Source organism: Xenopus laevis, chromosome 4L (genome assembly GCF_017654675.1).
Source record: "Xenopus laevis strain J_2021 chromosome 4L, Xenopus_laevis_v10.1, whole genome shotgun sequence".
Lineage (NCBI taxonomy): Eukaryota > Metazoa > Chordata > Amphibia > Anura > Pipidae > Xenopus > Xenopus laevis.
This window is the reverse complement of record NC_054377.1, coordinates 14,405,087-14,420,142: the sequence shown is the minus strand read 5'-3', so window position 1 is coordinate 14,420,142 and position 15,056 is coordinate 14,405,087. Positions and strand designations below refer to the sequence as shown.

The 15,056-nt window shown below is 40.0% G+C and overlaps 1 protein-coding gene across 2 annotated transcripts in view; it reads right to left on the bottom strand.

The window, feature by feature from the left end:
- Positions 1 to 15,056, bottom strand: part of mpped2.L (metallophosphoesterase domain containing 2 L homeolog) — a 104,050-nt gene that overhangs the window by 72,781 nt on the left and 16,213 nt on the right. For both annotated transcript variants that reach the window (XM_018257450.2, XM_018257451.2), the window contains exons 2-3: positions 12,241 to 12,485; positions 3,488 to 3,669 (exon numbers count right to left, since the gene is read on the bottom strand). In XM_018257450.2, the coding sequence (XP_018112939.1) occupies positions 3,488 to 3,669; positions 12,241 to 12,368 (310 nt within the window). In that variant the 5' untranslated portion in view covers positions 12,369 to 12,485. The remainder of the gene's footprint in view (positions 1 to 3,487; positions 3,670 to 12,240; positions 12,486 to 15,056) is intronic.

Here is a 15,056-nt window from a genome sequence, read left to right as displayed (position 1 = left end):
GGACAAGGGCAAGTATTTAAGAGAGTGACGGTGTATATTGATGACCCACCAAAAAAGTGAATCGCTGGCCTGAACCCATTCAAACCTTGGGTTTTAGGCTGGCCTGCATCTATAGCCTCTTAAACCGACATAAAAGCAAGATCTGCTCATTTGACAAGATTACTATACCAGAAGATCTTTGCCTAATTTGCCAAATCAGGGCCCTGAGCCAATGATCAGATCATACTGTGGGTCTAAGGAGAAAACCACATCAATGCGGCTATGTGATCCTTGTCCACCAGGGTTGTTGTCCAATTTACAACCACATGTCGGTAGGGCTGACTGTCAGGAAGGCCCCATACAATAAGTTGGCAGCTTTTGTTGGCCCATGTATGGCTACCTTTATTTAGTCAGATTGGGATAAAACCAGGACAATTATGGTTTTTAAATTTTTCCTGGTATCCCTTTAGAAAAAAATCCAGATGATCCACATAAAACAACATATAAAGGTGACCAATAGGTTAACTATACTAAACTGCAAGATTCCGTGGGCAGGTTCCTACATGTTCCATTATACTGCCTGATCTCATATTATATATAGCACCTAGTGATTGCGGGGCTAAACTAACATGAAAAGAAATAGAAAGGCATAGAGTACAAGAACTGGTTAAATACATGTAATGGAGCTCGGCCAAGAAGCCAGTAATCTCCCTGCTGCCAAGACGAGGCAGAGCTTTGGAGAGAACTGAGCTGCTAGAAGATCATTTATTGGGTACAAACATGTTCCTGAGCTTTCGGGTCACAGAGGCTACAGATCAAATGAAAACAATTATTTAAACGAACTGTGTTTAAAGCATTTAACAATTGCCAAGGTCAAGTGACTCGGCAGTTACAAGACCCGAGGGGCATGTTCATATCAAAACAATGCAAATAAATTATCTCGCCAGACCTTTCCAGTCACTAAGTGACCACAGAGGTCATTCTGCGTACGCTCTGGAAACTTTTATGCAAAACCAATATAGATTATTTATCAGGGCTGGGGAACAAGCCACATCGAGCTAAATGCCAGCAGGCTAAAATTAACTTGAAAAAATGGTACAATGTAAAAGAGAGTAAAAAATAGGCATTTATTGTGCTCCCTATGATTTAGCAGTGGAGTTACAGGAAACATACATATAATCAAGGTCATTAGGGTGAAGGCAAAGGAAAAGGTTCCTTGCTTCTGAACAAGGCCATACAGTAATACACAAGCATATCCATTCAATAAATGCCGGAAAGACTGCCCTTAGCTGGGCCAAAGCAGAGAAAATGCTTTTGGTCCCATGGAGTGGTTAGGCCATTGTAGGGCTTTGCATCACTAGGTTAAAAGAGTGTGGAAAGTTATATAGTTAATTTGGCCATACATATAGCCATAAAATCTATAACATTTTTGGAACACGTAAGCTGATCTGACTATCCCAATCCACCATAATTAAAAATATTATCTGTCCTATCAACCAAAGCTGATTTGATGAAGATGAGACATGGTCGTCATTTTGATCATTGAGGCTCTTGGCCCACAAGAACGGAACAATACAAAGGAGGCCATAAAATACAGTATCTAGTGACGATCAGTCACACAGGATCTTCCCATGGTCACCTTTACCCAACATACCTGGGCTGTCAGTGGACATAACGATTATACTTCAACAGTAGCTGAAAGGCCTTTGTTTATATAAATTAAGGAATCCTGCAAAGTCTGTTTTACCCTAGTTATTGTGCCACTAAAGATAGGGGGTGACTTCATGACTCAGTGCAGCCCTAGATTCCACTCAGACCCAACTTTCAGATAGGGTTAATTTCTCCTTTAATATCAGTATAAATAACTCATGGTTGGAACACGTCTCCTAGCCAAGGTTTCTTTAATATGTACTTTCGACATTCCTATGCACCGTGTGCAATTATACCCTGTGCATTATTTATAGTCTTGTTATCTTCAAGGACAGCTAAATGCAAAAATATATTTGTTATGTCTAAAGTGGAAGAGCGTATTGGTAAACCTTACATTTTCCCACGAGTTAAAAACGAAGCTGGCATTTGCTGCCCCAGCTACAGACTTGGAACCTCTTTAATGTCCATTGAATGTTGCAAAGAAACTTTCAGTTGTCCAATGTGACACCATCAGAGCCCACCAACAATATCAGAGATGTTACAACAACTGCAGCTGAATTATGGGTGTTTGTTCATAGATTTAGCAGGGGTCAAATGCCCTGAAGAAAAAGCCTTTAGACTACTGCTCAGAGCAAGGAGGAAATTCCTGTAGGACATGTTGGTCAGGAAGTCATGGCACATCATCACATCTGGTTCTAAAAAGTTCATTGAGATAGGCTGTTTGAAAGCAGCTAATAGTTTGGTTCAGAAAACCATACTCATCAGTAACAATCTATCTTCTCAACAAATAATGAGTATCACTGACAAGGTCCAACCATCTACAGAGTCCAGAGTAGGGTAACACTCAAGCAACAGTGAGATACCTTGAAGTGTATGTACCCAGGCTATTCCTAATGCTGTCTAGCCAAAGGTTTCTGAACTAGAACAGCATACCCCCAAGATGACACTTGCAGAGCAAGTGGTCAGAATGAGACCTTAAATGTCCATAATGGATAGTTAAGTTGGGTTCCACATGAAGATACATTTCAATACTCAAACTCTTTCATCATGTTCTATCCAAATGTTTCGAAACTAGAATATGTTACAGCTAGAGGGCTCTAATGAAGACTATACCTGTGGAGCCATTGTTGAGAATGAGACCTTAAATGGCCATGTAAGAGGATCCACAGGAAGTGTGATACGTTGAGGTGAACAAACTCTGCCAATCCCTCATGTTCTATCCACAGGGTTTCAAATTAAATTATCTTGCACCAAGATGGGTATAAATGAGGCTGCCACCCGTGAGAATGAGACCTTACATGGCCATACTGGATACTTAACTTGGAATTCAAGACACTGGATTGTGCGTGACTTGACCACAAACTTGGGGGGCCCCAAAAGCACCTATCCAGCTGTCCCACAAAACAAGTAGTCAGACTGCACAGAAAGCGAAAGAGAGGGGCAGTTCTCATATTGTATGTCTGAAGTTTAGTATATGTGCAGTCCTGGATACTAGTGGTTTACTATTAGTTTACTGGGTTTGGTAGCTTTATGCAAGTGTTTTCATTCCCCAGAAGACTGACTTTAGACTCTTAAGTGTCCTTTTCAATTAAAAAGGCACACAACAAACTACAGAGCTTTCAGTAAGAATTGTGTATTAATTTTAAACTATAGGAACAACATTACATTCCTTATAAACCCCCCAGCCCTGGTACTTAACTCAACTTTAATTGTAAATCCAGTCCAGAGTAACCATAGAGACCATAAAAGAACCCTGGAAACAAAGCAGTGTCAAGTGTCTACATTCAATTACATGACAATAAGTAGACACGGCCGCAGAAGGTTAATTGGGGTCAGTAGGAAGCCACACAAGCCTTACCCAGCCAGTCATTAAACTTCTTAACCTCAGATGGCAGGCCCAGCTCGGTGAAATCGCCCGTGTGAAGAAGAATGTCCCCATACGGCATCTGGATGCCATCTGTCCTGGAGTGGGTGTCGGATACACAGACAAAACGCGTGTGGTCGGCTGGTTTGGTAGTGTCATATGGGATAGGGTCTACCCTGCAGAGAAGATAATGAAGTGATTGTTACAACACAGACACGTGGTCAAAGTACAGAGACAAAACATTAGAGATGAAAAAAATAAAGGTCGGGGGGATTTAATTACCGTATGACCATAACTAAAGACACAGAATTACAGGGGGTGGGTTTATTTGTAGAAGGGTATCAAAAAACAAAATGGTTATTTTCCCCAAAACTTGAATATTAAAAATCAAGTCGCAATCATTTTATTGTGACTACATCAAATTTATTAAGATATATTAATAGAAAACGATGGTCAAGTGTAAATAAATGTATTCTAAAATAATTTACAATTCAATCTCATATAATAATTTAGCATCACGGCCAAAGCTATTCCTGGTTCTTAGGAGCACAGGAACCCAACCGACCAAGTGGAAGGCGGAATAAATGTACAAGGAGCAAATGCAAATGTCTAAGACTCCATTTTGCCCAAATAATCAAAATTTTTAAAAATGATTTCCTTTTTCTCTGTAATAATTAGGGATGCACCAAATCCACTATTTTGGATTCGGCCGAACCCCCGAATCCTTTGCAAAAGATTTGGCTGTATACCGAACCAAATCCTAATTTGCATATGCAAATTAGGGTGGGAAGGGGAAAACATTTTGAACTTCCTTGTTTTGTGACAAAAAGTCACGCAATTTCCTCCCAGCCGCAAATTTGGATATGCAAATTATAATTCGGTTCACCCAGGCAGAAAGACCGAATCCAAATCCTGCTGAAAAAGGCCGAATCCTGAACCAAATCCTGGATTCGGAGCATCCCTAGTAATAATAAAACAGTAGTACTTGATCCCAACTAAGATATAATTAATCCTTATTGGAAGCAAAACCAGCCTATTGGGTTTATTTCATTTTTACATGGTTTTCTAGTAGAATTTAAGTATGAAGATCCATATTACAGTCTGCAGAGAAATCTGTGCCATTTCTGACACTCGGAAAAGCCTGAGGGTATATTTTATATCTGTTCATAACACCACAGAAGTACAGGACAAAAAAAAAGACTAGATTAACTTCCCCTTTATATAGTATAATATTATATATAGATGCCTTAAATTTAGTACATTGCAGAAATGTACCTTATTTGTACCCTGGGTGAAGCAGTTTCATTAACCACCAAAACAGAACAGAACAACCAGTACCGTCTTAGTATTTACACAGCAACAGTTACACAAGAGCGAGCATCACATTTCATGGTTCATTTTCATGAAGCACAGAAAGGAAAGGAAGAAATAAACATGGAAAAATAGATCATTTATGGAGGAGGTTTTACGGGGTTCAAGACTCCGCCCCCCCAATAGCCTAATATGTTGGGTTACCCTTTGCTGTATGTATGTAACATTGTCAAAATCTGAGGGCCACAAATCAGCAAATGGTGGATTGAACTTGGGTAGTGTGGTCCAAGAGATACCCTCCAAGACAGTCTGCTGCATATCTCCAACTAAATCCACACCCTCCAATCTCATCTGTGACTCAGTTATATGTAGAAAGACAGAACACTGGGTCCATTCCTCTACTGCTCATCGGTGGACAGTGCCCAAAGTCCACTCATGTTCTGCAGATCAACCAGTAGTCATTGTCAGAAGGTGAGGAGACTTCAGCACTGTTCACCAATGAGCAGAACAGCAATGGACAGGTCATGAATATCAACATAACTATCACTACAGTAATTGGTTGGAACTCCACTGTGTGGAACCGATGGTCTAGCATGGCCCATCCTACAGATGCAGCCACTTTGGTTTGTCTGTTTGACACAGAATAACTAAACACAGATATCCCATTTATCTCATTTAACACAGAAAACTGTGACACAACATCCCATCTAATTAAAGCATTCACCATTGTGAACAATGGTGCTTTTGTATGCTAATGAAAAGGTTAAATGCATTAAATGAGTTAAGATAACTTTAGATAACACAGTTTCTTCAATTAACTCTGAGTCATGACGCATTTAACTCATCATCCGTATATAGAAACCCTTAATTTCCAAAGGGTATTTCTATCACAAGAAAGTTCAATTGACTACATCACCAGATAAGAGGAACATTCAGGTGCCTATATGTTTGATATACGTAAGTAGTGGGGAAACACCAAGCAGAACATTTACCTTTGGAAAAAGCATAGGTACACCATGAAGAACTTCAGAAGAGTTTCACATGAAAGAAACTCCTTAAAGGAACCTGCATGGCATCTTCCACTACTACACAACATGCTTATATAAATATATGTCATTACAGCTTACAGTTTATCTGATTTAAGTAAATATCCTTCACATTTATTTGTTGGTACTTGCCTTTAAGGTTTAGCTTCTGTAATATCAGCCTGTTCCCCCCTGAGACCTGCTAAATGTAAAGGTCACCTGGTTCTCCATGAACTAACTACTTCTCCTCAATGTGTCATCAGCTTCTCCCAAACACCTTCCTAATCAGCATTCAACGCTCTCCTGCCTAACAGCTATTTTTTCACATATGCCATGTTTTACTTCTCTTAGGCTCTTGGTGGGTTTGGAGTAAAGGAACCATATGGTGTGAAAAATAGGGGACACGTTGACAAGATCTGGCTAAAATGGCTGCAATCTTTGCAGCCCTGCAACTTGGATTTTTTGGAAGCAACCTTGATTTCTTAAAGTTTAAACAATCATGTAACCCTTGTGTGACATGAGACTGGCAAGTCATAGAGCCTGAAAACATTAGAGGTTTCCAGCTGAGTAAAGACAGCAATGTGGCCAACTGGAGACACCATCCATGGATGATACATATTTAATTGACCTTGGCAGACCAAGTCAATCGCAACCTGTTTATTTTCCCTCCCACCAAACTTAGTCTTTGGGCTTGTCTGCTTGCCATCCACTAGAAAATTGGGACTATGGAATCTATACAATCTATTTCTATAACAAAATTGTGTCTGAGACAAGCAAAGAGTTTCTACTGTTGGAGTACTTAAAGCTGAAGACAGGGACCCTATAGGATAGTGGTTATGACACTATTTCTATTTGAAGGCCCCTTGGTTGTCCAACCTTTGGTCATGGTGTCCTTAGCTCCTAAAACGTTTACAGCTATATAGGAAAACATCAGTGTATATAGTTCCAAAAATATCTAAGAGGACAAATCTTTTTTCCAAATCTCATCATAACTGATCTCAAGCTGGTGTATGAAAAAGAACATTTAGGAACTCATCCTAATGGCCTTCAACTTGAGCCTCCTGCCACTTCTTCGAGTCCACAGTTTGAACATAGCTCTGGGTGATGCATTTGGGTACAAAAATGCACCAGTATTTGGATAAAAATACCACTATTTTATGAGTTATAGAGGAAGCCATTTTTTCTACAGTCAACGCCTATTGTAAGAAAGTACTTTGCAGGCTCTTCATGTGCATTTTAAGGACCAAATGAGAACCAACGCCTAATAATGAACATGGATAGAAAAGCTGTATTTTATATACAGGTATGGGACCAGTTATCCAGAATGCTCGGGACCTGGGGTTTTCCGGATAACAGATCTTTCCGTAATTTAGATCTTCATACTAGATAATCATGTAAACATTAAATAAACCAAATAAGCTGATTTTGCTTCCAATAAGGATTAATTATGTATTTGTTTGAATCAAGTACAAGGTACTGTTTTATTATTACAGTTAAAAAGGAAATCATTTTTCAAAATTTGAATGATTTGATTATAATGGAGTCTATGGGAGACGTCCTTTCCGTAATTACGAGCTTTCTGATTAATGGGTTTCTGGATAACAGGTCTCAAATTTACTGTAGCAGCCCAGAGTTTAGTCCTCAGATCAGATATTATCCTAATGTGTTCATGGGAGCTCACCATCTTGGATCTCGCAATGCTTTTAAGGGTTAGTGACCCTGCACATGCTCAGTGGGCTCTGGGCTGCTGTTGAGAATCCAAGTTTAGGGTTTTTAGACATCATCATGGGGAAATTGTAGTTCCATCTGCCATGGAAGCTGATGCTAAAGGATTGATGGTTACATTTTAATGCTGGAAGCTGAGTTGCCATGTAATATGAATTAATTACAGCTTTGTTTCAAGACTTTTATATCCAAATATTTATAGAGTATATTAAGAGTGGGACCCTAAGCTCAGGAAGGTGACAGCAGCCCAGAGCATGTGCAGTGAACGAGCAAAAAAGAAGACAAGGGGCTACTGGGGCATCTTCGGAGAGCTCAGTGTGGTAGGTATCTTCCCCATGCAATGCAAAGTCCTTTCTCTCTCTAAATCTTATTAACGATTAGGTAAAAGCTTCTTTTACCAGACGGAGTGCTGGGGGATTACGTAGCATTACGGACCCTTCTGGTTTTTAGAGGATTACAACTACCCTGCATGAACGTAACTCTATTTATCTACAGAGTAGGGATGTCAAAAGGTTCATCGTTCCAACGATATGGAGACTTCAAGTTCAGCTTTTGGGCTAGCTTAGCCTGCTGGGAGTTTAGGCTGAGAAACTACTGAGGAACCTGAGCTTGGATTCATCAACTAGATCAATCATCTGCAAAACAAAGCCATTTCCCAAGGCACTGCAGTGGTCCTCGGCACAGACTGGGTTCGGAGTAATCCTCCAGTATTAAATCTGATCTGTCTAAACCGCAAGCAGGGAGCAGCCCTCTCTGTCTGCAGTGCAATCTCAGCCCTCCCATCAAGACAAAGGATCAGGAGGCCATTCCTACTGAAGGAACCTCTGCATGTTACTAACAAGCAGGGATAGGATGATCTATGTGAGAAGCTACTGTTTTATTATTACAGAGAAAATAATTTTAAAAATGTTGGATTATTTGGATAAAATGGAGTCTATGGAAGACAGCCTTTACATAATTCAGAGTTTTCTGGATATGGGGTTTCCGGATAACGTATCCCGTACCCTATGTAAACAAAAAAATAATTCAAAGCAATTGATCTAGTAATTCTAGGTCGTTTGTGTACCTGCCCCACTGCAACATTTCTACCCATGTCCCCAGTAACCCTCACACTCTACTTTAAACTCCTAGGGGGGGTAACGAAAAAATGTAAGTAAATTGGGACAAAAAATGTTCTCATGTTTTTCGAGATTTATCAATCAGAAAAATCTTGAAAAAATGTGATACTTATCCAAAAACGTGATCAAGTTAAAAAAATTGACCAAGTTCTATCACGATTTTTAATTGAGTTTAAAAATAAAAACACCTGAAAATGTACATAGTCTAAAATTGTTATGAACATGTGCCCAAACTGTAGTGGATGTTTAATAATAATACATGTAATGAATGCGTAATGTAACAACGATGGGCCAGGTCCTCCTGCAAAAAATATTTGGGGGCTGCCTACATAGACCACCCTCCACCTGCCTGACGGATCACGTCCTCCACTACCACTGGTGTATGTGAGACTGGCTGGGACAGGAGAATTTCTGACTATTGAGGAAGCAGACCCTGAAGTCTAGGTCCCCCTCTCCCCCACTCGACCATGGGGTCTGCTTCCTCTATAGTTATGCCACTGTAAATAATCATAAATAATAATACACTTAAATAATAATATTTGTTAAAGCAGAAATTAATAACCCCTAAAAATGAATGTGGCTAAAAATGTCATATTTTATATACTGAATTTATTGCACCAGCCTAAAGTTTCAGATTGTCAATAGCAGCAATGATCCAAGACTTGTCACAGGGGGTCACCATCTTGGAAAGTGTCTGTGACACTCACATGCTCAGTGGGCTCTGAGCAGCTGTTGAGAAGCTAAGCTTAGGGCTCGTCACTAATTATCCAGCAGAAAATTAGGTTGGTCTGTAATATAATATAAGCTGATGCTACAGGTTTGCTGATTATTAAATTCTGATGCTAATTGCACTGGTTTCTGTGCTGCCATGTAGTAATTATCTGTATTAATTACTAATCAGCCTTATATTGTGACATTTCTATTCTATGTGTACTGTATATTGTGAGTGGGTCCCTAAGCTCAGTAAGTGACAGCAGCACAGAGCATGTGCAGTGAATCAGCAAAAAAGAAGATGGGGAGCTACTGGGGCATCTTTGGAGACACAGATCTTTACTGCTAAAGGGCTGTGGTTGCCTTGGGCTGGTACAGAAGCCCAAAACATAATGTACAACATTTCTAGCTACTTAAGCTTTAGTTCTCCTTTAATGGTATAGGTTAGGGTACAGTAACCAACACATTTTTCCTGCTGCAAATAACTCAACAGCACATTGCACGTTGCAAACTCATGCTGCCAATTTGAGCAGGTGAAATTTATAGCACGATGGCTGGCAGTTAGGTTGCAAAACTCACAATTTTAACCAACAATAAGAAAGAAATTATTTTACGCCTATGGCATTTTTAGTTGATTTTTTTATAATGCCAGTTACCTTTAAATATCAGTGTATGAGCTGCCAAACACAGCACTCCGAAAATGTACTCGTATGAACTCCTTGTGCCTCCAGTGTATCTGCTGGCACAGCGGGTGCATATTCAACTACTGCCTTGGATCATTGGTTGCAAGCTTGATAATTGAGCCAAAAATAAAAATGTTTAAAATTTAACAAGCAGCAGAGCACTGGCCTGACCTGTTTGTAGAACAAGTGTGCTGCGTGGCATTCGACTAATTAATGCACGAAGCTCGGCAGGTTGGATATACCTAGATATGCCATCAACAAATGGGGGCAAGCGATAGACACAACCTCGGCTAATACTGCTTGTATAGAGGCAATCGCTGGGTGTATTTCACACATAATATACATACAATTCTATTAGTCTAGCTGGGAACCTATCCATTCTTAATAATCTGAGCAGTTTTTTTTCATTAAAATGACTATATACATAAATAAATATATTTCTTTCATTATTCAAAAAAGAAAAAAAAAACTTTTTTGGGTGGAGTTCCCCTTTAAGACAGAATTATGCAGCCATTAAAGACCATTAGATCTACTTCCCAATTGGCCTCCAAATCAGCACAAACATAAAATAAAGTTTGGTATAGCATTTTGTTACTCGGCCCGCAGAAAAGCAATATTCACCAAGTTCTGAAGGAAATCAATGGAGTTTTTATATATCACAAAGAGGCAAAAAAAAAAAAAGACTGCAAGTATATTAGTGCAGTGCGGTAATAAATCACTTTGGAAAACAATTGCTGGCAATCTGATACATTCACTCTGTTTTTTTTGTAATTGTTACTGTAAATAGAATTGCAAAATGCAATGTACATGTTTTCATGAGATTTGTTTTCAGGTTAGTTCCCCTTTAACATTCTTACATTTATTGTCAAGTTGAGCATGTTAAAATAGAAGTGTTGCGGAAAAAAAATTAAATAAAAGCTTAGTATCATGGAAATAAGAGTGTATCAAATATGACATTATTTCCCTCTCAACTGTCTCTATCTCTCTACATGCAGGCTTTGTGTCGGAGTCGTTTTTTCTGATGGACAGTTACAATTATTACATCATTGGTCTTTGCCTTGATCATGTAACGGAGCTAGAGATTCATCAACAAACACATTGTCCACCATCTCTACATAAACTCCAATCTGACTTCCTTCTAATAGTTCCCCCCATTTAGTAAGATGCCTGCTACTGAAATGATTAATCCCTAAACTTACACTTACTACAAACTTTAGACCAGGGGTCCCAACCGTTGGTGTATCAAAATATAAGTCATTATTTCCCTCAGTCTCTATCTCTCTACATGCAGGCTTTGTGTCGGAGTCGTTTTTTCTGATGGACATTTAGGAGCATCAGAAATTCGTCTGGGGAATAGAATCGAATATGCAATTCGGGCGCATTTAAGTGCTGGTGAATAGTCGAATTGGCGAATATTCGCCAGGCGAATAGGCGCACAATCGAATATTCGCTCGAAGGATTTTCATTCGATCGAATGCCTTTTTATTCGATCAAAAACTTGGAAAACAAGCCTATGGGACTTTCCCATAGGCTTTTAAAGCAATTCGGTAGGCTATAGGTGGCGAAGTAGGCAGTCGAAGTAGTTTTAAATGAGACAGTACTTCGACTATCGAATGGGCGAATAGTCGCAGCGTTTTTGCGCTCGATCCAGTACTTCGACTATCGAATGGCGAATAGTCGCAGTGTTTTTGCGTTCGATCTATTCTAATCATTCTACTCAGGCGAATTTACGCCAATTCAATAGTCGAGGAGCACAAAAAACTACTAGAAATTTGGCTTTTTTTCCCTCTATTCATTCACCTGAGCTTGGTGAATGGGCCCCTTACAGTTATTACATCTTTGGTCTGCACTCCCTTTACCTTGATCATGTAATTGAGCTAGAGATTCATCATTCATCAACAAACACATTGTCCACCATCTCTACATAAATTCCAATCTGACTTCCTTCTAATAGTCTCCCCCACACTTACTAAGATGCCTGCTACTGAAGTGTTTACCACTAAACGTAAACTTACTACTAACTTTAGACCAGAGGATCCACTCTCTAATTTTCCTTTATTAACTCAACATAATTCTCATGATTTCTGTTTCTTTTCTGTAGCGAAACAGCTTGATCAGCTTCACCCACCACCACCCCCACCACCACCACCCTCCTAACATACGTGTCTACTTACATGTGAACATGCGGTGGCTGGAACCTGCTTTGGTTAATGTTGTAGTGTGTAAACGCCTGGGTGGGATTGGAACTGTATTCGTCCACAGTTACAGTGACTTTTCCTTGAGACGGAATTCCATGAGCCATGCTTCCTTTTCATAGACATGAGCAATTCACAGAGTACAGGAACAAGTGAGAGAGGCAAGCATGGTGCGCCCAACGGCCGCTAAATCCAGGACTTCACTACATTAACATGACATACATCTGGAAGAATGAAAGGGAAAAAATAAGTTGTTAATATGATTATTCCCAGTAAAGTAAAGAAAGATCAATTTATAGATTCCTCATTCATTTATTTCTCTTAGATGGCCTATGAAGCTACAGTATTTGGGACCTACCATATATTTTCCCTTTGACCAGAGCTGTCCAACTATTTCAATCCAGTTTTTGTTGATTATATGACATGATTTGGGGGCCCAGATTATAAGAAAATGATGGTGTCATCCACGGAAGTCAACGGAGTATTTTAGCAGTCTGGGGGCCATAAAAAAATTCTTGGGGTGCCATTGAGATACTGTGAAATAAACTCGTTATGACTTGTACATAATAATATTTTGCAAATACAAGGATTCCAGAATGTTCCCAATTACAGGAAGGCCATCTTTTATAGAGGTGGAGCTCATTGGAAAAAAAAGCACAGTGTAGAACCCATTAATTAAGACAGTGGTCCCCAACCAGTAGCTTGTGAGCAACATGTTGCTCCCCAACCTCTTGGATGTTGCTTCCAGTGGCCTCAAAACAGGTGCTTATTTTTGAATTCCTGGCTTAGAGGCAAGTTTTGGTTGTATAAAAACCAGATGTACTGCCAAACAGAGCCTCCTGTAGGCTGCCAATCCACATAGGGACTACCAATAGCCAATCACAGCCCTTATTTGTCAGTGCAACCCCAGGAACTTGAGAAACCATAACCGAAACCGTAACACTTGAGAAAGAGCCCACAGCTCGATACATGTTGTGTTAAATAAATAATGTAGCAGCATAGTTCCTGCATTGGCGTATCTGTTCCCGAAAATACTAATCGTTATTGCAACTTCACTTTATCTGAGGACATAAAGTTTGGGAACCGGATATCGGATTAAATAAGAAAACCACAACCTGGTCCACCAATCCTGTATTATTAACCCCAGGAATTTATGCTTGTGTTGCTCCCCAACTCTTTTTACATCTGAATGTTACTCTAGGATGAAAAAAGTTTAAGACATCTAGCATCTCTCCAACTGTTTTAAACTATTTCTACTTGCATATACAGTGTGCTACCGATATAAGCTTCCCCAGTGGTTATAAAGATTTAGCCATCGCTGCTGTGGCCTATTGTGCTGTGAATGCCTCATCCACAAGAAGCAATATGGCAGCCCACACATGTATAAATAACAGCAAGCACCAGAGGCTTGTTCTATCCCAATAAATTCATACTTTGCTATGGCACACTTTCCTTTTGGAAGAGTTTAATTGGGCACCCAGTACAGGGTGATTATCGCTCAAAAATGTGCACCATGTGGAGTGCATTGTGGTGTTGTCAATGGAAAGCAGTCTGCAGTGGTGCATGTGCTATATAGTGGTGTGTGTGGGTCAACAAAAAGCTAATTTGCACCTGATCCTAAAACTGCTCTCTCCCAACCCAAAACCAGCAAGTCGTCATTATTTATATACAGTGCCCCCACCCATCTCTGACATCAACAAAGGGGCCCGGGCAGACTGGCACAGGTATATAAATAAGCCTACACAAAGTAGCTAGAGGTGGAATTAGAGGCAGGCTTATGTCACATACAGGGAGGCCAACAAACCACAACCTAATAAAGAGGTGTTTTTCCATCCCAAACCCAAGAAACCTCTAAATTACAGGCAGACATCACTACTATAAAGCCCTATGTAGCTTAGGGTCACCAAACAGGTCTTCCATTAAGGAGAGAGATGTGGAAGATCAGTAAGGGGCATCGCAGAAGGAGGGGGCCTGGGCAGACCGGACAGTCCAATCCAAAAACGGGACATGGCTAGTGGCAGAAATGGAGTCGGTGTAAGGGGCAGATCTTGGGCAATGAGTGAGTATTATACTTGTTATGGCCTATGAGCTGAATTCACCCAATGTGCCATAGAGGACACACCAGCCCTAGAAAGCACACTGCGTTGTCTCTTTAAAACTAAAATACAAGTGGAATCTCTGAACTCCCTGACACTTTAATTATATTTAAGCAACAAAAAGGCCAGTTCCCTCTGCCCAATGATTATTTATAAAAGTCCAGAGCGAGCGATGCACATTTAGCATTCATCTTTGGGTAAAAAAAAAAACCCTGCGCGTCTCTAATTACAGATATTGAGACATAAAAGGTAAAGCCCAATTGCCATCGTTTCAATTACGAGTTGCACAAAAGGTCAAGCAACTCCTTTGATATGCGTGCCGCCCTTGTGTGAACCGGGTAATAATCAGAGTGATGAGATTCATAAAGTCAATTACTTTGGGTTCCGCGTTTTGATGGGCCAATTGTCAGCTCAAGACGAGAGGAATACATGGCATTGCCGCGCAGGAAACAAATATCCACAAAAAAGGGATAAGGCAAATACACCTTTCACTGCCCTCTATGAGAGTTCCTTATGGATGAAATTTGTACAGCCAGAAGTCGCTGCTGTCCTCCTATTGTGAGGCTAATGTAAAACACAGTAGGATGTATTTAAGAACTTGTAATTACCAAAGCGGACTCCACTATGCCAATGTGCCAGGCATTCAGCAGAAGAAACTTTTAAACTTAGCCAATGGTCGAACAAACAGTATTCATAGTA